At 41.1% G+C, this 25,381-nt stretch overlaps 1 protein-coding gene across 2 annotated transcripts in view; it reads right to left on the bottom strand.

The window, feature by feature from the left end:
- Positions 1-1,878: 1,878 nt before the first annotated feature.
- The window catches only part of ADCY1 (adenylate cyclase 1), a 154,328-nt gene continuing 130,825 nt past the window's right edge, over positions 1,879-25,381 (bottom strand). Inside the window, exons 15-20 of one of the 2 annotated variants that reach the window (XM_056336916.1) lie at positions 21,181-21,297; positions 19,893-20,039; positions 19,406-19,504; positions 15,299-15,413; positions 13,575-13,699; positions 1,879-12,692 (exon numbers count right to left, since the gene is read on the bottom strand). In XM_056336916.1, coding sequence (XP_056192891.1) covers positions 12,354-12,692; positions 13,575-13,699; positions 15,299-15,413; positions 19,406-19,504; positions 19,893-20,039; positions 21,181-21,297 — 942 coding nt within the window. In that variant the 3' untranslated portion in view covers positions 1,879-12,353. Of the gene's footprint in view, positions 12,693-13,574; positions 13,700-15,298; positions 15,414-19,405; positions 19,524-19,892; positions 20,040-21,180; positions 21,298-25,381 lie in introns of those variants that run through there. The other variant, XR_008821554.1, reaches the window with a different exon arrangement.

Raw genomic sequence — 25,381 nt, forward strand, 5'->3', positions numbered from 1 at the left:
CAGGACTGGATGTTTGGTCAGGACTCCTCAGTAGCCCAGCTGTACGTCAAGATCCACCCCCAAGCTCACATGCTCTCTCCACAGTCTGGTAGCTTTAATGAGCCAGAATTGTCACAGACAACTTCCACTATGTGGCTCACTTTCCAGCTATGGCTTTTTTTCCATCAGAATGGCCCAAACAAGAGTATGGTCCATGAGTGGTACCTGTATAATTGTTTCCTTCCTTTGGACATCATGTTCTGCCAGCAGGAACAGTGCATCAGGTGACCCACTGCCCTAGGGAACGGCTGCAAGATGGGAAGGTTTTGACGTAGATTCAATGGCAACACACCAGTAATGCCTGGGTGATGTACACGATGATCTCATTTCCTCTTCTCCCCGTCCCCCTGTTTCAAATCAACAACCTCCTCTGGTAACAGTTTTGGACAAGAACACCAGTTCCAGTCCTGGGTGGTTTATGCTATAGAAATGCAGTTGCTGGAATTTCTCATTCAGGGGTTGCATTTCTATAGCATGAACTACTCACTACCGGAAATGGTTTTCTTGTCCAAAAATGTAACTGGCAGATGTAAGTAACCTGCTGCTAACACTACGTCATTCTTTAAGCAACATGAATTCTCATGCTGAGTCATTATGTCTTTGAAGTGATTCAGCTGTGTATGGGGCATGGCAGAAAACTGTTCCCAGGTATCTGGCCTGGGTCATTAATCCAGAACTTGCACTATCTCATTAACATATGCAAGTGTATGTACATATTTTATATACAAGTATATTTAGCTCTGTGTGTATTTATATACATTAAATCCCCGCCAACAACCCAGGTAGCGTTGCACATTTTAATATTGAGAGAAAGCCTGAAAATACCAACGTGGCAGAATAGGTCCACTGAAAGATGAAGGCCAGACTTTCAATTTATTTATGTCCTTTTGACTTCAGCGGAACTATTCTGATTGACACTTGCAAAGACCTGGCACGCTGTCTTTCCCAGGGGAAGGAGAAAACAAAAAAAAATAAAATGTCTACATAAGGCCTCAAACACTTCTCACTGGTGTCAGGGCAAACTAAGAACTGTTCCATCACACTCACTGTCATCACAATAATTCTGTTCAACTCACACTGCGCTCTCTAACCTGCAAGAGAAACAGCTGGGGAGGCTTACTCTTGCATTTGGAATAAAACCCCTTGCATCTGATCCCGGGCTGTTTTCCATCACAAGGGACTCTGCATTTCCAAATTATCTCTGGGCATATCTGCACGGACAGGCATGAGGGACCTGAGTGCCTCTGCTTTTGCTTTGAACTAACCAGATGGGAGCCTGCTGTGATTTGGAAGCTGTACAATCAAACTGCTTTGGTTCTGTGCCGAAGCGTACAGAGCCTCTTGAGGGGCAAGTTACCTGGTACAGCTTTATCAGTTTTCAGCTCAATTTTAAGTTAACGTACGCGAATTTGCACTTAGGTTGGTTCTGCGCCTTGCATGATAGAAACTGCCGACACAATCTACACTCGGCCCAAGTCGGCCAATTATTTCTGGCTTGTGGAACATGAGAGATGAACTTCCCCTCCCCAACTTCTGGTCTATGCGGCCAGTATTTGCACATGTTTACTTTCCTCTGCTTGCACAATGGCTGGAGCACTTGGCCCAGGCTCGCTTCCACTGTGGTCAACGCAGAAAGTCAACAAGGCTCACAAGGGAGCTGAATTGCTCCCACAAGGTTCTTCAGTTCAAAGCAATTGTGAAAGTAGAATTGCAGGATTGCTCGATGCATGTCCTCAACCTGAAAGCTGAGAAGCTGCATTTGGACCCTCTGAGAGGCAGCTTGGTATAGAATGATGAATATAACTTGATTTAAAAATCAAACCAGCCAAACCAAAACAACAATCTCAAACAGCTGTTTATTCAAGCAACTTTTTTTTCTTTATTTTTAATTAGATTCCAGAAATTATAATAGTGCAAACATTCAGTATAAAAGTTGCAATAAGAAATTTACATTCACATTTAACATTTCAGTCCATTCACTTTTTAACATAAAAATAGGACAAATATTCAATTGCTCTTCTCAATTTAACAATCCTGAAAAAGACTGGAAGATACTCTACAATATTCTATTTACATAAAAATAGACCCGTATTATTAATGCAAATCTATCATTAGAAGTTACCCAGTGTTAAGTTATTGTATTGTACTATGTATATACATACATATATATATATAGTGTATAGCTATATAGATATAAAAATTATTTATAGGTTCAGTGGGCTACAATAGTTGAAAAAATGACATCTTAACTTACTAGTTCGTTCCTTAAAGTTAGGACTGTTAATTTTATTTATCTATGTCGATAGCTGTTTCTATTGTGATACAGTAGGCCTCCTCCCCGTCCCTTTGAAGTTACTGGCAACACCCCGTTTGACATCAGTGGGAGAGGAAGAGGCATCAGAATAAGGCCTGATCTAACAACTCAACCATCACTGAAGTTAATATTTCCATCGATTTTACCAGGCTGTAAATCAGACTGAAATACCTTCTGAAACCTCGTATGCTGTTCAAAAAGAAGGAAGAATACATTTGGTTTTCCCTTTGAGGAACGGAGTATCTCTACCTGATGCAAATAATTATTTTTTTTTCAAAGTCTAAGCAGAATATTCAAGTTAGTTTGGAAGCAATGCAGAATTTGCTGCAAAAATCTGCAGGTTAAGCAGCTAAGACTCCTCTTGCATGGTCTTACTGAATGCTTTGATTCAACCAGCCCTATAAAACCCCAAGACTGTACCTTTGCTTACTCTTATTTTTTAATAAAGAGAGGCATCCAGACACAGAGAACATGACTACCCTTGAAATGGGTTTGCACATGTTTAGTAAACTGCTAGGGAACATGAATTAAGACTATCTCCCCCCTCTTGCTTATCTGTGTCTCTTCTCTGGGGACAGGAGCAGGGATGCTGCTCTGCCTGCAGCTGGCGGGGTTAAGCCTGGCTATCCAGCCTGCTGCCAGCTGCTGGTGCCCACGTTCCTGCCACTGGGGACCTTCACTCATCCTTTCAGGCCTGCTGTCACACATACCACTTCCTAACCCCGCTGTGGCAAAGCGATTTCTTTTCTCCTAAACACCTATTATATGAAAAATCTGCTTTTGTAAATATATTTTCTCTTTGAAAAAGATGATTACCAGCCACGTGGTGGAGGACCCGGGGAGGGAGATGGTAAGCAGGACTGAGCAGACAGTAACCGCCTGCAAAAAAAATGGGATGGCACTGAACAATGGAAGGCGAGTTAAGGGTGGCAGGGGGCATCGATCCCTTAAGAAGCAATGTTTTATGAGTTGCAGGTCACATTTTCATGTCCAAAGAATAGTTACGTGGCGTTAAGAGGCAGGCAGGCATGCCTAGCTCCTTTCCTCTTAGCGCCATAGCATTTACTACATTTAAATATTTCTAGGATGCTTAAAATTACAGGTAAGCCTGCAGTGAACACTGTGCCATCATGTGTAGACAGACCAATTTCGATTGTAGAATACGTGCTCCGTGTGGTTGGGGTTTTTTGCCTCCTACCTTAGGCTGCTGAACATTTCATTACAAAAAGAAGGAATCACATACACTTCTAAATCTTTTCAATTACCAGATCAGAAAAATACTTAATATCTCATTTCCAAGCAGAACCTATGGACATATACAAGAAGGGCAAAAATTAACGTTCTGACAACAGAGCGTACAAGGACTAACCAGCAGGATAAAATCCAGACAGATGTGAGCTGCAGCACAAGTTTTAGTGGCAGAGATTTTAAGAGATGGGTCAAAGTTGGCTGAATCTGCTTGGAACTGACACGTGCATGCATTGCTACTGTTTCAGACCACTATCCACATTCCGTGTACAAACTGATGATTTGCACACAGACAAATCTACACACAAGTATATAATGTAAAAAGAACTTCCAAGAAGAGGTTTTTAACCTCTGTCATAATTTCACTGAAAATAATATCACTGCTCTAGAATTCTCTGTATTGGGTTAGTTACGCTAGAAATGGTAACTGCTCTGAAATGGTAACCAGTAGCTCTGAAAGCATTACTTACATTCCTACCATATTCTGTAACATTTTCCAAAGCTACCTCTGCATAAAAACCAGAGGCTTGAATGCAGAAAAGAAACTCGCCATTTGCTTTCCCTAAGTCCAAATTTGTACAGACAATTGTACTTGTAAATGGGAGCGAGTTACACCATTATTTCATTTTTTTCTTAATGGAACCCTAGTAATGTTACTGTAAAAAAAGCAAGAATTCTAAGCGAAAAAGGGGTTTTACTGTAACAATTCAAAAATGTAATTATCATGAAGCAATTCTGTGATGGCACAGACAATTCATCTTCATCTACATTTCACTTAAAATTCTTGCTATATCGCTTGGATGGCATTTGACACATAAGCACAGACAACCTTCGCACCCATGTGCACCAAGGAGGAAAAGACATGAGAAATCACCTCAACAACTTCCACGTGCCAGTTCAAATTTTCCATAACTGATGCCACCATTGACAGGTCTAGGATCAAAGCAGCAGGTCAGGCACTTGAAAGTAAGACACGATAGTGTGCACAACTGCAGTAATCAAAGCATGCCTTAGCCTTGCCCACAATGAGAACTGTTAGCCGTTTTACCACCGGCAGGCTAACCTACCCCTAGCCAATGTGGCAGTGCAGTTACAAGCTGTAGGTAAGCATGTTTTTAATCAACATGTTGTGTAAGCCTGATCTGAAGAGGAAGGCAGCCAGCTTTTTCAAAGGAGCTCCAAACTATCTGGACAGATTTTCTGCAGAACTCAGCTCACTGCATGTGCTGAGCTTTCTAGGAAATCTGTTCGTATTTAGCTTGGACACACACGTACCTGCCTATGGCCTTCCTCCATAAGCACTTGGAGCGCTTCTCACACCCACATAGCTGTGCTGGTAGTAAACCAAAGTAGGAAAGGAAGTAGTAAAAAAGCTTCACAGTGATGCAGCACTGTTTGTTCCTTCAGTTTTATGCAGGTGTGACACATCTGATGCCACAGAAGGCATAAAATGGGGATTCCTAATATAAAGAAGCAGATCCTCGAGCATGCAGTTAAGGCACAAGCAAAACCAAGTCCTTCCAGCGCATAGGCTATGTACATTATCCAACACTAATTCAAAATTCAAGGTGCTTCTTCATGATTGGAAAATAGGCATTAAAGGTGACAACCCCCAACAACTCTGAATAATTCCTTCTGGAATTCTGAAAGCAGTTCACCAAGAGGTCTTGAACACTTATGAATGTGAACAGACACGAAAACTCCAAATGGATCTGGCCACGCAGTTGAACACAACTCTTATTTCTGCCTCACTAGGAATCTGGTCGAGTACTCTGCTGGCTCAGGCACTCAAGACCTGTCCCACATCACCAAGAGCTTTACCAATGACTGCAGGAGTACTGGCTTTTCACCCCTTTCTTTCTGCCACTGCTATCTCACAAGCTTCTTCTTTTTTATTATTTTTTTAATTATTTTGTACTCCTGAAAACTTTGCCCCCCCACCCCCCCACCCCCCCCCTTTCCTGTTTTTGTCCTTGTACCAATCAGATTATGTCACACCAGGCCACCCAAGAAGTGTGACGTTTTGGAGAGTAATTAAAGAGCAACAGGCAGCCCTCCCTTAGATGCACTTTCCCCCCATTTATTTACATTTACACATTTATTCATGATTGAGCTTTGGCCTGAAAACTCAGTAAGAGATGGGATTAAAAGGAACAAAGAGCTGAAAAAAGCCTACACAGAGTTCTGAAAAAAGCCAATCATCAACAGAGTTGGGGTTGAGAAACAGAGTCCAGATTGTCATTAGTCACAACAATTATGCCACACTGAGATGCAAGACCCACTGAATTTGAGACAAGTTCATTTATGACTGTCAGAAACCCTTAACTAGTGTACGAAGCCAATCATCAGTACAAAGGTAGTGGTTCTTGTATGCAGGCCGCTGGGATATGTTGTATGAATCTACACCTTAACTTTGACAGAAGTACTTGCAGAAGCTGTACTGCATAGTTAACCCCAGAGTCACCTGATTAAACAAACAAATTAATGGATTTCAAAGCCTTATTATGAAATCAGCTCAAGTCTGTGAAATGCAAGAAGTCCTTATTAATACAGAGTAGAAAGTATTCACAGTCCACACCATTTTCCCTCTGCCACCAACCTCAGTGTTATGCTCCTCCAGTACTCCTCATTTATCATACAGCAATTACATAAGTAATTTGAAGAGTAGTCCCAAACTGTAGTGACACAGAAATGACAACCTTCAAAAAGACACATGTAAAATACCTCCAGAATTTAAAGTTTTGTTCAGCAGCAAGATGGGGGAAAATCAGCTAGAGGATTAGATACCCATTTCTTATTCCAACATTGCTAACTGGCACGGACCTCAAGTGGCGGGTTGGGCTGTGATGCTTAGGGTAGGCATCCCTGTAAGCGTGGCTTTAGCGGGAGCAGGACTAGCATCAGCACAGAACCCAGACAGCTCAAAGCCAGAGAACCCAGTGAACCTTCTCCAAATAGTTCTGGTAAATACTTTCAGCTTAGCAATAGAAGTTATTTGGAAAATAAGTTGAAAAAAGCTAACAAAAATAAGGCAACCAAATTAGTTTTTATATATATATATATACACATACATATATACACATATGTATGTATCTAGGGAAACAATCTATTTGCATTGTGTACTTTGCACATACAATAACTTATTACTACACTAGAAATATACTCTGGGTAACATCAATGGGCCAAATTCACCTCCTTTACCTTCCATCGCGTTGCACCTGCATACAGCAATGATGGATTTGACACTTGGTCCTTCCTGATGACAATACTACATCAAATGCAGTATCAGAGAATACCCACTGAATGTCAGATATTACACCATTATGAACTAGAATATCTGCTTACTTTTTATATTACAGTAAGTAGAGTTTATTGCTTCTAATGACCAGAAGGTACCTTATGAAGACAGCATAGATGTTGATAACACTTTCCATATACTGTAGTATGGATCTTGGAACACTGAGGTTGGCAGATCACAATCATTAAATTATTTTTCTTCTTTATTTGCTGTTTGCATTTTGATTTTGCTTTGCTGAACGCACATGCAACTAGTGGATTTAACTTTGTGCCAGAAGTGATATGTCAAAAACATTTAGGAAAACTTACTGTTTTGTTTTGTTTTACTGAAGTCAGGCATGAGTGGCATGCAGTAGATTGCAAGGAAAAGCAAAAGGACATCCATTTCCAAAAGATTTATAATCTCCATGCACATGTAAAATGTCTCTTACAAAAGTCATTAACATTTGTTAAAAGTGTGCCTTTTTGCGTCTTTCTATACAAGTGTACATGCAATTACCTGTCCGAGCTAAAACTATTTACAAAATTTCATAATACAATACATCTTTTAAAGTGAATAATACATGAAAGGCCAATGTTCTCTGTTGTTTTATAACACTGTACAAGATTAAAAATAAATAAGGCATTATAATACAGGTTTATCACAAATTAAAAAATGTTGGTTTTCACTGTAATACAAAACTCTAACTCGAAAGAACATTATGGCTAAATAGTCCTCCTGCCTGGGCAGAACACGTACAGAATCCGAACTTGCTGATGTAAAGAAAATGCTTTGTGTCTGCTACAAGCAGGAATTCAACACATGAAAATGATTCACGCTACTTACTAGTGTGTTCAGACTCCTCAAAGCACTGAAATGGCACAGGTCATATACCGTTTCCCTTTGAACAGTGACTCCCAAGGACTCGCTTTTGCCTTTACAGATAAATTGCGGGCAAAAGCGTGAAAGAGATTGAGGCGCATGACCTACTCTCGGTTACAGTGCCGTAAAATACTCAGTTCAGGACCGACATGAATGTCGCTGTAACCCAAAGCAGAACTTGGCCTACAGAAGCTCAACTCCTGTTCTTCATAAGCATGCTAAACTCCTGGTGATTTCTGCAGGCCTTGTGGGTACTTAAGAGATGCAGATTCAGCCCTAATGAGCTGAAGCTTTTGGCTCTCAGTCTCACCTAGAGAAAGCAAGGGAGAACGGGCGCGTGTTTTAGTGAAGACAAGGGAGCATGACTTGCCATGGCAGGAAGCAGCGACAAAAACCCACCACATCTTACAGGCTGGACGAAATAGCTTTCTAGTGAATGCAGATGGAAGATGTTTGGAAAGATCTAGCCACTAATCCAACTGAATGCCAGTCTGCAATCTCAGCGGAGAATAATAATTAAAAAACCCAAACATTTAAAGGTAAAGGTAGTGTAGGAACACTTTGAAATTTGCTCCCAAGACAGAGAAGTCTGAAGATCTCCGATACGTATCTCCTTATATAAAGAACAAAAGACTTTGATTATTACTATTATCTGAAAGAGAAAACGTGCAAACTGATGTGAAATATTGTGCTTGCTATTGACAGACTCCAGCGTGCCGAAGTGGCATCGCTCTGTGGTAGGGTCCCTACCTGTGCAGTGTTTCACGCTAACAGATGCACAGAGCAGTGACCAGAAGCGCGGGAGGCTATTCTGCCCACAACGCCACAACGCGACAAATTACTGACCTTGGCTAAACGCCAGTGAATTTTGGTTACTGTGGGGCAGAACCGACTCCTCGCTGGTGCTACAGCAAGGTCACCCAGGCAAAAGTTACAGAGCTGGACCAGAAAATTAATAAATGCAAGATAGGAAAGACAAGTGCATGCATTAAGGCGGACGCAACCCAAATCCCACAGAAATCCAAGGAAATCCTTCTGATGATTATCAGGGATATTGGAGCTGGCCACGTATTATCTTCAGCCAATTGCCAAAACCCCACATTTGATGACAAGCTCCTCGAATTTGGCAGAAAATGTGCATTTCCGGGGTTATCGGAAATATTGCTACTACCTCTTTCCATGTATAAAACTTAATGAACATACCAAGGAAGGCAGAAGATCAGAGAGGTTAAATCTGTCGTTTAAAGCTATCACACCAGAGCTGAAATAAAACAAATGTACACAGGAAAGGAAAATGGGGGGAAATGATATGAAGAGGGAGGAAAGCATAAAGGCAAGAGCACAGCTTCATTATATTATGATTTCAACGGGCATTTAGTTTTCCCTGTTGGGAAGGCTGCTGAGCACTGCCTATCGTTTTCATGTGGCTTTTCACTCATTTGTGCCTTGGCTGAACTTCCTTTGTGATTCTGTACTGCCCAGTCCAGGGCTACATAGTAAAATATAGTTCCCTCCCGTAGTAAAACCAGCGACAACCACCACAACGAAGATATGAAAAATGTCAACGGTAGGACTCGAAGTCTGGAAACTGACTCCAATTACTGATGCTGTGATCTGGCACACGCATGCCGGCTGCAGTACCAAGAGGCCGTGCTGTTCCACTCAACCTCTCCACAGGCACAGAGCTCCTGCAAAAGGGCCACATGAGAGGCTGACAATGGACTGTGACTGTCTGGTCCTTCCCATTCAGCATGGAAAATTTTCTTACAAAAATCAACGTGCCTCATTTGGCTGTTGGGGAGGAGGCTCAGGCTTAGAAAAACTTTGGAGTAATTCTATAGCACTTGTTAATCTTCTAAAATATCAAAATGAATACTCCAAATTTACCTTGCTATGTGACCTTCCACTGCTGTTGCTCTAGGACTAGTCTGGCAATAAGTCTGGGAATGAGAACAGTCTGGAAAATATTAGCACAGAGGGCAATTAATTTCTGCTCGCTGTCTATTTAGTGATAAAAGCAATGATGGCAATGTGCCTGTATCATGGACCTACTAAAAAAGTAACAAAGTAATTTCATTTTAGGCTTTTGAGGTGGGTCAATGGCTGTATTTGGTCTATGTGTTCACGTGCTACCAGATCTACTGCCAGGATCTGAAGATGCTGTTACAGTACATGTAAAAATACTGTTTTATTATTATCGGTGAAATGATACCAAATTCACCAATTCAAAAATTGTGTCACTTCGGCTTTTTGTGAGAGGAACTGAGTGATTAATGCTATTGCACATAATGCTTTCCATTTTGCTTAAATATTTAACTTACCTGTGTGATGACTTACAAACCTACTAGAATACATAAATACATAGTGTGCTTTACATGGATACTCAATTTAATTATGTAAATATTTTTTCTTTTAAATGTGTATTCTCTACATGTATTTATGTAAATGGCTTTGAGTGCCTTAAAATCAGATTTAACTTATTCTGGAAGAACACCTGTGAACTGGATAGCTGTTAGGTTGATAAAGTAATGCAGTGCCTTTCCATAGACCAGCCAGGATGCATACACCTAGCACAGTTAGGAAGCAATTCTCAGGTTTTTATAGTCACTTTAATCACCACACTGATTTTGCTAGCTTTGTAATGAAGCACCTAGCTGACAGGGCACATAAAAATTAATTGAAAACCTTGCTGCTAACCACTGGAGTCCCGCAGCAGCCTGATGCGGCTACGTGGAGAACAGAAACACCTGCGGCATTTCTTTAACCATTTGCATCTGTTGACAGGGTGTTTGTCCATATACTTTTCACACAAATGGTGACTGCTCCAATGCTGATGGCAGGGGAATTGCTCAGAATCTTCTTTCCACTGAAATCAGTAATAAAATAAGCCCACCAAAGGGAAACATGACATCTAGTACACCTAAGTTCTCTACTGTGCAATTTGGACAACTACTGCAAGTCCTGGGTGGGTTTTTCAAGTTTGTTTTGTTAGGGTTTTGGTTTTGTTTTATTTTAGTTAAAAGGAAGTTTTGCATGTTGTTGGGCAACGCAAAGTTTTACTTCTCCTTTGGAAAGCAGTGAGGCTGGCCAGCTGGAGCATCCCCATCCAGAGAGCATGGCACCTGTCAGCAGAGCACATGTCATGCCACAGCGTGACCTCCAGCCACTCTGAGGACGGAGCTGCACTCCACATTTCCCATCCAGATCAGCGTTTCAAGATGAAACTATGAACAATAGGGTGTGGGCTGCATTAAAGGAAGAAGCAGTCAAAAATTGTTCCCTTTTATGCAGATCAAGAGCAGGCCCCACTCTCCTGGCATGTTTACCAGCGTGCTCCTCATTTGGGCAAAGTTGGACTGTGTTTGTTCCTCAGAATTATAGCTTTCTATAATTGTACAGCTTTGAAGAGACAGCCCGGGTTGAATCAAGATATAATAAAACTGTGGCATAAATTTAAAAATTAATTAAGACATAAAACTATGTTGGCAAAACCTCTAAATGTCATCAAGACAGCAATGGCGTGTTTGTCACCGGTACAGGACTATTCTTTGAGCTGTTTAGAAAGGTAAAGCTAAATCCAGGGGCTGAGCCACAGGATCTGTGCTGTTTGTAAAAGCCTGAAATAACACCATCCTTCTGCTCTTCAATAAAATCAGCACTGTACATAAAGGAATGTTTCTATATTGCATAAGCATATTGCTGTGCTTGCCGGGTGGGTCCTCTGCATTGCACAGAGTCGAATGACCTGTGAAGAGGCAGCAACTTCTGAATTCCACCACCCTTTTTTTTTTAAAAAAAGGAAAGAATATGTATTGTTCTTCTGCCAAATCTTTAAGTTTTGTGGTTTATCGACTTCATATCCTAGTGTTATGCATTTAAATTGGAATATTTTTTTTTTACTTTAAGATTTTGGAGCATGCAAAGAGAATTTAAAAAAATACATAGGGTTTAGCAATTAGCTGAATCTTCATTAATTGTCATAAATCTGCCATTGACAGCACAATGAACGCTGTTCTCTTTGCTTTAACTCACGCACTGGGAGCACAGTTTCTTTAACTCTTGCTGTAGCCCTGGAGAGTCTCCAGCTGCCCCACGCTCCATGCTTGAATGCAGCTTTTCTGATCCCAGACCCAACAATGCCAGCTATGACAGAAAGAGAAATCTCTTTGCTCTGTCATTGCAGGTGGATGTGTAAATAAATACATATTTTTATGTTTATCTCTATAAATCTCTATTAAGTCTACGTAAGACTGTTTGTATATGTGCATATATAGATTAAAACATATATATACACACACACATAAATAATTGCTTGCACGTTTATCTCATTTTTTTTTTCATTTACCCTTTAAAAATGCCAAGAAAATATTCCTCGTTTCCAGAAAATCAGATTTTGACTTTTCCTAACAGAATTTCTAGCCCTTATATGTTCCATCCCAAGAGTTCATTACACAGTCCCCAAGTTCTCTTTGGTTGGGTTGTAGTGGTCCTTGGTTAATGCCACAGCCTATGACCTCTGATCTCTTGGTAAAAATTCAGACAACCATTGCTCTCCAGGTTCACTGCAAATGGCACAACCAAATCTCCTTTGCTCTATGCCTCCTTCACAGCTGGCACAGAAGGAAGGTAATGCAGGGTTTGATTTGCGTGAGTGGCAGACGCTTGACCTGCTCCAAGCCCAGCTTTTACAGTAAAGCTAGCAACTGAGGACACCGATGGACAGCTGGTGCCCAGTTTTGTTTGAATGTTTGCTCTCCCGTAAGGGTACATTTTCCGCTCTAAGTTTAAAGACCGTGTTTGTGAATTATTTCCATCAGCCTTTCCTTCCAGGAAATAGGTCAACATTTCACCTTTTCCCTTTACACTGACTTTACCCCTGCACACGAATTCGTAACTGCACCTTTTTAATATCCGCTGAACTTCTTCTGTCACCTGAGGACAGAAAAAAAAAACAACCTATTAGTTTTTTCCTGTTCATGTAAGATTAATCCTAGAACGGCCCACCCGTCTCCATTGTACTTCTCTGGCATGAAATATGCCTAAGCAGAATGAATCAGCACCTGCTGCTTGCACTGGGGCTCACACAGAATTTTCTTAAGGCATTACAAATCGCTGACCAAACTGGAATCTAAGCAGAAGAACTTCTGGTCTTAAGCTGAATAATTACGCGACCAGATTAAGCTCTGGTCCAACAGAAATGTGTTACCAAATTGTCCGCTGTTGCAAGCTGGATCAGTTCCAGTGACGTTAATTTACTCCGGAAGAACTTTTGATCCCTGGAGACTAGACAGGTGTTTTGGATAAAAGGCTGCAAGAGTCCATTGAGACATTGAGAGGTGCAGCATTGCTTCCAGCCAAGCTCTAACAGAACAACAATGTTCTTCGTCTGTGTAGCCTCTCTGATCCAAAGAGTCCAAGGAATTTTTAAAGCTACAGAAAATGCAGCAGGATGTAAGTGGACATAGATCCTTCCCTTGTAGTCCTTATTCAGGCAAAATTCCTACAGCACAAGGACTGGCCCATGCGGTGCTGGCGTTCCCAGGCTTGCCTCCAACTGTGTGCAATGCAGCAAGAACTCAGTTTCTTTAGACGGGAAATGATTTATATAAGGATTTCATTGCCTCCAAGCAGTGAAGCATAGATAATGGAAAACAACTATACCTCTGATGCTTGAATCATCTGGATAACGTTGCCCTTTTCATAAGAACCACGAGATCAAGTGAGGCTGTGTTTTCTAAGTGGTCTCAAAAAGGTCACCACATATAGAAACAGGAGTTATGTGAAGTTTGCAAAACTGTCTCAGAATGCACTCACCTGAATTTTCCCCTGCACTCCAGTGCTATCCATCCGGCTGGCAACATTCACAGTGTTCCCCCAGATATCATACTGTGGTCTTCTGGCTCCAATGACTCCAGCCACTACCGGCCCGACGTTAATACCTAAAATCAAAACAATGAGTTTGGTTTCAAACACTACAGGATATCATCCAAGGGAGACAAGAATCCTGCAAAATAACATTTTTTAACACAAGTGTCTTAGAATTTTTGTGGTCGTAGGGCATAGTACACGTGACATGAATGCTAATTTGACTTCTGTTTGTAAGAGGTTCAGAAACAAAATGAGGACATACACAGAGATATCTTATTGGAAATGCAATATGACAGACAACATAAAAATACAGCTTATCTGTGGATTTTCTTGTTTTGTTTGTTTTAAGAAAGGAAGGAAAGCAGTGGTCATGCAGGGTTTAGCTGTAGATTAGTACAGGATAAACCGTTACAGATCTTTAATTGTTTGCTACGACTGTCACTGTTGTTGCTCATATAAAGCCTTTCAGTGGAGGCTTTCCAAGTGGAACAGAAATAGTAGCCTGGAAGACACGAGGAATGGGGTAAGGGAAGCATGTCATATTGGTTGTCAATACTAGATGGCTCAGAACAGGGAGACACTGGAAGAAGACAACGGTACGTGAAAATGGCTCAAGCACCTTTTTGGGGAAGCCACAGGGCTCAATTCTGTATTTATGTCTGGTTGTGACACCTTGTTTGGAAGACAAAAGAGGATGTTCCTTCTTCTGAGTGCCCTGAAGAGCTGCAGATGCTAATACCTGCATGAGGTTCTCTGCAAGGGCTTTCCCAGGCAAGTTATGCAGAAGGATGGGGCTTTGACATTTATCTCCTGCTCCTTTGTGAACCTGGGAAGACCGGTTGTAACAGAGTTCAAAGAGAATTTGGGGTTGGTAATTATTAGGATGTACAAGAGGGCGAAGATATATAACTCTCCTATTGCTGCCCTCGATATCTTCGGTCTGTCTCAATCTTCCACTACTAGCAACCTCACTTTTCCCCAAGTCTGGCCTATTCTCACAATTCAGCCATGAAAATATATAGAGAAAGAAGCCGGAGAACACTGTGTTAGAACACACAATGAAATGAGAACAGTCATGGAAGTATCATTGGAGCGGAGTGGGATGCAGGGAAGATGGGAACTTGCTCTCTAAGGCTGGGAGAAAGGACTCTGAGACGCGTAGACACATAATAACATGTAAAGGATTGCATGGGAAGGTTCATGTTGGGAAGACCAGAGGATTTGATTTGTTGAAGAAAACAGGACTGGTTAAGGTGATTTGGCATCTATGTAGAAAAAGCTCCTATTGCAATTTTAATGCCAACAAAACTTTGGCAGATGCAACTTAATAGCTTTAAGTACAGTCAGACCCAGCTTTCAGCAGTTTAGCAGTGCAAAGCAGTGTAAGCCACAAGACTGGGTACACTAATAATGTACAAAATTATTGGTGCAGTTTCCTTTTAGGGGTGCGTAGATTAAGTAAACACACTGGAGTTGGATACAAGTGTAATTCCTTAATACTGATGCTCACCATCCAGCCTGCTGACCTTCTACATGGACGTGACTCTCCTGCTAAAGGAGACTGTTCAGTTTTAATCATGAGTGCAGGACAGGTAATCCTTTGCAGACAGCACAGGGAAAGCCAACAAACAACGTTCTGCTTGTGTGATAATGGTAGAAGCGTGACTTACCAACTCGTAGGACAAAGTCATTGTAAGACTGATAGTTGATTTCATCAAGAACGTCAAACATCTCTATTGCAAAATCTGCCAGTGTACTCAGATGGGAATAAATTGATTTTTTAGCCTAGAAACAAAATAGTATTGGACATTAGATTTGTAGGGTACTGAGAGGCAGGTGAAACATCAAAGTGAAAAACAATGAAAAGCTCAGACTGGATGTCTTAGGAAAAGAACCTAACCCAGTCTGCTGTTTGCAAAAAGAAATTTTTGACGGTGGCTCCAGCACATGCATTCTTTTCTCAAGCAGTGAATTATTATTATTTTTTTTCCCTTCCCTCTGTTTCTGATTTCTGGGAAGAATGGAAAGCAAAGTTCCCGTGGTAAAGTGGTCCTGTTGCTAGAGAGCTCCAGATGTTTGTTGTGAGCGTGGCAGGGAATATAACCTGCTTTCTTACAAAACTACTTCGCTTGATGATTATTAATAACTATAGTTTCTGCCCTCTTCTCCCTTTGGGGTTATTGCTAGCTCCCAGCTCCATGGGGTGCATGCTGTTCCCATTGACAAAATTCCTGTTAGGTTTAATCCTGTGAGATGCAGAACACCCCTATTTTCTTTCCTTTCCAGGAAAGCTGAATTGAGTTGTTATAAAAAGTATCTAAACCAACTAAAGCAAAAGAACCAGAAGGGATCAAATGAAATGCTGAAGTATCAAACTGTAAACAAAACCCCAAACATAAGAAAATAACCTTTACAACTTCAGTCTAATTAAACCGTGGAACTGATTTTCAGAGGATATTGTGGATTCCAAGAGTTAGCTTGATTCCAGCATAATTACTCAAACTGATGAAAGAAATATTTGCTACAAAGCAGTAAAAAAAAGATTATCTGTAGCTCTAAAATTTCTTAAGCAGAGTATCATTAGAAAGCGGGAATGAGAGGTTTGCATGTTTTTCTTGTAACTTGCGCCCTTCCCCCAGGATCTACTGTTGGCTCGTTAAAGACAGGTTACTAGAATAGACCACTGACCTGGCTCAATATGGTTGCTCTGATGTTGTGCTCTTAGTTGAATAATAAATATGAATTCTTGAACACATCTGCAAAGTGAAAGTGGGCTAAAGGTAGGATATGGTGAAAGAAATGCAGGGTCAGTGGCAATCTAGCTTCAGTAGGGTATTGCAAAACAGGGCTGTGGCAGCTGGCAGGAGGTGAGAGCTGGCTGGTTTTGTCGCTATAGTGAGATTTTATAAATGGCGTACTTGACAGTGACTGAGGAATCTGAGAAACAGGTTGCTATTTGCTTTATTCAGGCTCCTTGAAAGGGTTCCTTCATGTGGCCAGGAAATTTACAACAATTAAGAGCACAGCGCTAACAAAAAATGATGAAAGTCATCCTCAGGCCAGTCCCAAATTTTACAAAGGATATTTTTATTTACCTGCCTGGGTCTCTGGCATTCTCCTTCTTCCAATGTCAACTAGCTCTACTCTTTTCCAGCCTCACCAAGACACAGGAAGAACAAGAATTAAGTTTAAAGAGCTGATGGCTACACTTCCAGTAGAGAAGGAGAATATTGAATGCTTGGAGGAGGGAGGGAGGAGCGTATAGTTTTCTTTAATCCTCTGATCTTTTTTATATTCCTTATCCTTCAATTTTTTGCTGCCTGATGAACACTTTGATTTCCTGCAGTGCCCCTTGGGGTTGCAGGGGAGAGGACTGGTGACAAATGTTGGATGCACTGCAGGTGACAGCTGCCTCTCAGAAGGATTACTGGCAAACCCTTCTGAATGTGCACTGAAGAACACCATGAAGTCAGGACCCTGGTGAAATCACAGACGTAATTTCAAAGGAGTGCACACACACAATGAACTTATATTGTGCAAAAGATCTACAAAGAGCTTGGTTTGTGTGCTGCCCTGATGGTGTAACTGGCAAGCAATTATTTATTTAAACATCAGAGGAATAGTTACTGGAAAGACTGCCCAGAGCACCACAGCAAACCCCCTCTGACAGAGGCAATGTGCATTTACTATAGTCACCTGCTGAAGTCAAGCTGCAGAAACAACAGTCCTGTAAAAGATGAGATTTAAATATTTAACTTCATCAGGGTACATGTGTAAATATCCTCAGTTAAGAGCACAGTTAACCCCATCCACTGCTTTCTGCTCTTGTCCAAATCCTAGTATGAAACTGGTGGCTGATAAAGCTGGGACACCCCTGGCAGAGGGGAGACCAGAAGCACCTGAGTCCCTTACGGATCCCCATGGCCACATATGACTCCGCAAGGCAGCCCAGGGACTGTGTGATGGCTGGCAGTGGTCGCCTGTGCACGACGGGCTGCCCAGGATCGTTGGGCTCTTCCTACATAGCTGCGTGCTGAAGACCTAGTGGGAAACTGCCAATAGGACGTGAATAATTTCTACTGGTTTGCATCACACGAGCAGTGGGAAGAGATCACAGAACAGCTGAATCCCCAAGTTAAAGTAAAAAATATTGGTTGTTTCATACATGATCTTTAGGTTATCTGGAATACTAAATGCTAAATAAATTCTACCTGTACAGAAAAGACCAAAATTTCCCCCAAGATTTCGGAGAAAGGCAAGAGTCCTGTACAAGACCTTCTGCAGTGATTTAAAATTCATTACTATCATAAGCTCAGAGTGGTATTTTCAGTACTGGGCTAACTCAGCTGACCCTTCTGTTAGCAACTATAAAATACAAGAGATAAACATGTTTAGGTTTTGGAACGTATGCTGCCAAAGTTACCCAATAACACACTTGTTTTCAGGATTATAGTTCAAAGAGCATTTATAGCAGACACACAAGTATGCTGTTGCCTGTTTGCCTGAGATCACACTGAACAAAATTCAAAGGATCAATTTTTTTACCTGTCTCAGGACCCAGGAGTCAAACAGTTCAGCATAAACAGAGTTTTAAAAATACCTTTTTTTGTAATGTGTAGATTTCTAAGAATCATACAAAGGAAAGCATCAGTAGTAAATACCCTGCAGACCAGAAAATAAGTTGCATGTGATATACTTCAACATGATTCTAACAGTTGTTTTCAGTATGGTCTTGTTTTTTATTTACTTAACAAGGGTAATTGTGGCTAGAAAGTTCACAGGCCAGCTTCTGGCTCTTTTTACTTTTGCCCTCTACTTCGGTGTTATTTTGCAGTGCTAAACCAGAGGCATGAGTATACCTCTCTACAACATACGTACATGCATATAAAAACAGGGGAAAGGTGCCTGGACATTCTGGGCAGACTAGGAGCATGGATTGCTTTAATTTTCATTATATTCCTCATACTGATAATTATTAATTTTCAAAGGTTAATTTTATTAATATAAATATTAATGTGCACAGTACTCTGTATACAATGCATTCAGTATACTGTCCAGAGGTTTTTTTCCTGCTTTTCCAGATGCTGCAGGCAAATCTAAGGAATCTCTGTCCCAAGACACAAATTTAAGGTAAGAAATTACACTTGGGAACGGTAATGAGGATACAGAAGAACTGTGCCCCAGAAACAGTGGGTCTGAAATGACTTTTTTTTACTGCTGAGTAATTAAAGGCATAAAAAGAACGTTAACAGTGGAGACAAAGAAGAGCTGATGTGGAGGGACCAGGGTAAAGTGCAGCTATGTACCTAGCACTAAGCTCCTGTCCATGATGGGGGCTGGGAGAGGCTGTTTGTTTTGATTATAGGTTGCACCCAGTTTTCAATTAAAAAAAAATTAAAAATCACATGTTAATATTCTTGTGTTAGTTTTGCAGCAATTCATTACACCTAGAGTCTTCCCTTCCCTACATCTTACAAGGTCGTTTAAGATAGCAGGTTTAAAACACTACCACTCTGACTTAGGAGCTTTATATGCAATTTGCAGAGAATCCAGAGCTGTAGACAACGAAATCCCAAATGAAGCCACATGAACAACTGCTAGGATAGCAATTTTCCTTTCAAGCTACAGCTGTTCTTTGAATTTCAGATTTAAATTGCTGTAGAGAACTAACACAAGTTATCTGTAATCACATAGAGTTAGTTGTGTTTCTCATCTTCCTCTGGAAATTGAAGGAGAATGGTTCCTCCGCAGATGACCGTCATGTAAAATCTTCTTACCTTAGTTCCTGAAGTAGGTACGAGTCCCACAGCTGCCATATATGTACTTCCAATTGTCTTGATCTTTTCTATGTCCTTATAATATTCTTTGTCCATAAGCTTTGTTTAAAACATAAAACTGTTAAATATTACATAATATTTTAGACAAGCAACTGTAGTTATCAGATAATATGTCCAAGTTGATTAAACCATATGATTTTTGATAAGTTGAGGCTTGCCCATTTTGAGGTCATTGAAAAAACTACCATTAACTCGCATTTTAATACTCCTCCCTGTATTAGACGATTTTGAGGTCAGACTCATGTGCCTACAAATGCAAACTGGGCACTTTGGAGAAGCCCAGTGAGCACCAACTACAATTAAGTAGGAAGTTTACAGTACTGTTTTATTTGGCAGTTCAAGATACTCTGAGCTGCTACAGATCATCTCTGTCTATAGCAATTTGGTAGAACTGATATGGTCAAAAGACAAAGTGTTTAGACCTTACCTCATCAAAATCTGCAATAATTTCATTTAACAGGCGTAGACATTCCACTCCCATATTATTGCCATCCAATTCGATGTAGAAGTCATTGAAATTTGGGATGGAAGCAAACATCACTCCCACTTGTGAATATGACTGGTAATAAAGGTCCTGCAGTTCATGAGCAGATACAATTTTTATTTTAAAAGATTAATCTAAACCAGGCATCATTATTATGTTATCTGTTATACTGCTAAGCAACAGCTAGGGCAAAAGCCATCATTTTTGGTAGAGAGAAAGCCAGCATTATTAAAAGAAAAATTTAATAATCTCTGCATTCAAAAACACAAAAGAAAATTAACACCCAAGCTATTAAATCCATTTAAGACAACTCTTTTTCTCTGTTCAGACATGGAAGTGGTGAGTAAAAATTTTGTGAAACGTCTTAACAGTTGTAGAACTATTATTGTATGAGAAATATATTTGCAATTTCTCAATTTTGTTTTATAACTACAATAGGAGATGGAATACTTTTACCCTGCCGCACAAACCCAGCCTTGCTCCTTCATGTCTTTCCCTGGGTTCTGGAGCCCTGTATTCAACATTAAAAATATAATGTTGCTCTCTACGGTAAGGTTTCTCCTTAAGAATTCAGAGGGCTCTCGGAAATTAAAACCACTATTCTGTGGTTCAAATACATTGATCCAAACTCTCAAGAGCAATATCATGGCCATTAAGACTACTCCAGTGCTGCAGGTATTGCAGCTGCACCAGAAGGACTCTGGTAAGGGTCTCCTCAAACAATTTATTTCATTACTGCAGCCTTTGATGTTAAAAGCTCCTGTTCCTTCCTTGGGCGTGTACAATTCTCTGGTTTTAACTTTCAATGGATGAGTTTGGTAACGGCAGCACACTTTCAGAACAAGAGTGGTTCATAGGGAAGTGTCTGGCAATTCATACTCTTCACTATTCACAGCCAAACTGAGCTCATGAAATATTGTGATAAACTCCAATATTCTAAACTGATTAAACCGAAAAAATTACTGATTGGCATGCAGACACTTGGCTGCATTGGTGTTGAATGACACATTTTTTTATCCTGCTTTTAGTTGAAATTATTCAGAGAAGGAGGAAGAAATAATCCCAATCTAATTCTTGGACCACACGTTTTTACCAAACTATTCCTTTTAGCACAAATTAAATTTTGTAACTCCAAGCCTTTCCTGAAAACATGCAGTTGAAAGATGACCTAAGCTACACAGGTTCACACCCATACACCACCACCACGTATTTAGATTTTATCTTGGTTTACCATATTTCTCGGATTAGACATAAGAAAGTGCTGTGCAACATGTGCTGGCAACAGGTTGAAGAGAATTCTTTTATTATCCAGCTTGACTCTCTCCATATCATCTCTCTCTTCTTCTGCCTGTGGGGATAGAGGAAAAGAAAAACCTTTCCAAAAAGCAAAAAAAACCCCTACCTGAAGCCAACACATAGCATCTATTAATTCATCTCTTGAAATTAAACTGAGCAAAATAATGCCTGCAAATTAGAGTGGGAACAGTTGTCCTTTACAGTGTTTTTATAATGGGGCAAAATCCCTTTAAGCCCTGTAATTCAAGCTACAGTCTCTGTGCCAATGGCTACTTTCAGGGCATGATCAGCTAAGTCTGCTGGCGTCCTGTGTAGTTCTCTGTTCTTTTAAACAGGCCCTTGGTATGGTTGCAGAGGAAAAAAGCTAGCATAAGCTAAAATCACATTGGCCTTGGAGGCCAATTACTTCCCAGGTAGGTGGGTATGGTGACAGAGAGTATTTGATCCACCTTTCCAAAAAGAGAAGCCTGGGGAATCCCCAGTGTTTAAACAACACCTACATCATCTTGCAGTAAAATGGAATCAGATCTAGTAAGATCTTAAAACCGAACATCCTTAAGAATGATATACAATTAAAAGAAATATTTTGATACAAAAAATAATTAGCATTTTTAGAGATGTTTTTAATTCCCCTGGCATTTTTCATGAAAACATATACAGCTCCGGCACACAGAAATTTCTGTGCACAACAGCAACAGAAATTCTGTCATTCATGTGAACGACAGCGTTCAGGAGGGCTGCCCAGGAATCAACACAGCCCAAGGTCCTTAACTCAAGATACTGGCATTTTATTACAAGTGTCTTGACTGACAGGAGTTAGTGGGAGTCAGATATTCGGAAACAATTCTAAAGATCAGACCCCTTACTGGAAAAACACTGAGTATCTGGGCTCTCATTTGGGACTCCTAGGTTTGCAAATTCCAGCCTTGTCCTTAGTATACTCTTCTGCAAAATTACTTCTCTGGAGTTTGCTCCTAATTGTTAGAGTGACCTTTGGCCCGACATTCTGATTTCAATTAGAAAACATCTGAAAAGTACCGTATAATTAATCTCACAGAAATCACAGCTCATTCTTTGCTCTTCAATCATACTCACCGACCAGTAACACAAATCTTCTCCCATGATCCCAACAGGATCTTGTTTGTCTAGTTCCAGTCAGCAGAAGACCGGAAGGCCAAATTCTCAGGCATCGTTGAGAAACTACCTTCACGTAAACCACTGAAGAATTTGCTCTAATCTTTGTTGGTGTCCCCTTTGCATCTAGAATTTGCTATCCTGATCTATACAAAGTCCACATACTTTTCTCACTACCCATTCCTGTCTAAGTAGGAGAAAACCAGTCATGTCTTGCCGTTGTATAGCCTAAAAATATTCTTTTCATCTGATTTTTTTTCCCCATGAAGCTCATTTTTGCTTTCCATGATAAAACTTAGGAAACAATCTCTTTATTCAAATCACATAGTCTGCTTTCCCTTGCAGTTTACTTCTGCATTCTTAAATTTCTTTACAAGTAGAAAGAGTGCTGAAAAGAGAACTGGTTTTAAAACAACTTTTTAAAGAATCATTCCCTTTTGAAGAAAATTCTCAGCTCCTCCTATAATTTGTGTAATAAAAATCAGAATCTATTCCAGAGGTGAACTATCAGTAAACATTAAATAGCAGTTGAGCTCTGCAAGAAATATACCTGAATTTTTTATTCTAAGCAAGTATCTACTTCCTGTTTGTGAGCTGTTTTCCTGACACATTTTTAGCTGTTTACATTTCTTAAATTTCTTAAAATGAGCTTTCCCTATTTAGATGGTATAACTCTCTCTCTGACTTATTGTTGTCTATAAAAATGTGTAATGGCTGCTTGTGTTTAGCCTGACTGTTGGAATTTAAATCTTCTAATAGTAAAAATAAAAAGCTTTTTCCAGCTGAAAACTGAAACCAAGCTTACAATTCCATTTCTGCACCACTCTGCAATATGGGAAATTTAACTCTGATGACAGCAAAGAGATTTGCAAACTGAATTCATGGTCAGAATAAAAAAAAATCCGTTTTGGGCTTGCTTATCCATTCCTCTATTTTTTTAATAAGAACTTTTTTTTTACTGTCTTCCCAAGAATGTTTAAAGTTCTCAGTTAAGCTCCCAGTACAATATGGGGCAGAATTCCCAATAGAATATGGGGCATCGAGATTTCTGGACAAGTCAAAGTAATCGAGCCGGGGTAGGTAAGATGCATTGCATGGAAGTGATGCTGTTCAGTCACTGGCAGCTGCTCTTCATTTCTGATCTGGAAATGTGTGATCAGGTTCCCTCGCCTTGCCCAGTTGTGGATGTTGTGGTTTAACCCCAGCTGGCAACTAAGCCCCACGCAGCCACTCGCTCACTCCCCCCCAGTGGGATGGGGTTGAGAATCGGAAGAGCAAAGGTGGGAAAACCCGTGGGTTGAGATAAAGACAGTTTAATAGGTAAAGCAAGAGCTGCGTGCACAGCACGGCAGAAGGGGGGTTCACCCACCACCTCCCATGGGCACGAGGGGCTCAGCGCCCCCCGGGCAGCAGGGCTCCCGCATGCCCAGCGGGGGCTTGGGAAGGCAAACGCCGTCACTCTGAATGTCCCCCCCTTCCCTCTTCTTCCCCCAGCTTTGTGCTGAGCATGGTGTCCTATGCAACAGACCCTATGCATGGGTCTGCTGGGGGCAGCTGTCCCAGCCGTGCCCCTCCCAGCCCCTTGTGCCCCCCAGCCTGCTCGCTGCGGGTGGGGTGAGAGGCAGAACAGCCCTCGGCTCTGTGCAGGCACCCTCAGCAGTAATGAAAACATCTCTGCGTTATCAACGCTGTTCCCAGCACAGATCCAAAACATAGCCCCGTAGTAGCTGCTGCGAGGAAAATTAACTCTGTCCCAGCCACAACCAGCACAGTGGACCAAAATGTTCACTTTGGAAGACGTGATTGAGAAGGTTCTTCAGTGTTTCCTACCATTGTGTTATGATTCACAACAAAGGTTTCAGAACAAGCCACAGCACAAGGACAAAGCTGCCAGCAATGAAGCAGACCCTTGTGACCTTGGTCATGTTGCCAGACTTCTGTCCACCCTCTGACACACAGAAAAAAAAGACAATTCTAACATACCAATATAAAATAAATGAGAAAGGACACTCTAGCCTGTTCATTTTCCACTTGATTCCTTCTCACAGATCTCTAAGGCAGGTGTTGGCTTTTCTCCTCCTTTCTGTCTCTCTTCAATACTGTCATGAAACTACTAGGAAAGAAATGCCAGTGCCCCTACTGCGTGTGTGCAGGTATGGGTGTGACAATGTTTGCAATGATGGGACCAGAGCTGGGACTAAGAAGCTGAGAACTGAGCCCTTAAGTAAAGAGCTAGTGGCTCAAACCAAATCACCAAAGTCATGACCGAAGGGGTGGAAAAATCCTCCAAGAGCAGGGAAGGGCATCAAGGACGCCACCATTGCTAAGAAACACAGTAGAATGCTACATTTCCAACACACCTGGCAAGCGCTTCTTCCCCTCTTCGGATGCAAAACTGTTAACTACAGTTTTGACTCTGAGAAGGTTCAGTTGCCAGAAATGAGATGAAAACCACTAAGGTCATGGGAGGCCCTTGAATAGTACCACGGTGGGTGATGGTTGCAAAGCCTAAATAGAGACAAATCATGCAAACAGCAGAACGAGAGGAATGTAGGTCAAGTGCTCTTAGCTTTCTGTGCCCTGCCTATTTCAGGTCAGGCACTTCCTAGCCAAGAGGGAGAGAGGAGTGCACTCTCTCCCTGTGGTTCAGGGACACATTCACACTGGCAATGACTATGTAGGGCAACGCAGTGCCATGAAGAATAAGCTGCGTTAGCACTGCCTGACCTAGCCCCTGACTTAGAAGCAGAACAGTCATGGAATTAGCATAGCACTCCTTCTGAGCTACTTAGTTGTGTCGAAAAGCAAGGTATATTAGCTTAGACCACACACTGGGTTAATACTGCTGTACTGTTCCTGGAACCCTAGCTGGAGTCTGCATGGACTGCACTCGTGCCATCCAGACATACCCAATGTCTAGCATCCTGTCTTTAATTAAATGATCTGCTTAGGAATATGAACTAAGTATCCATCCTACTACCCTGCACCGTCTAAGACAGCTC

Source organism: Falco biarmicus, chromosome 4 (assembly GCF_023638135.1).
Source record: "Falco biarmicus isolate bFalBia1 chromosome 4, bFalBia1.pri, whole genome shotgun sequence".
NCBI classification, from domain to species: Eukaryota; Metazoa; Chordata; class Aves; order Falconiformes; family Falconidae; genus Falco; species Falco biarmicus.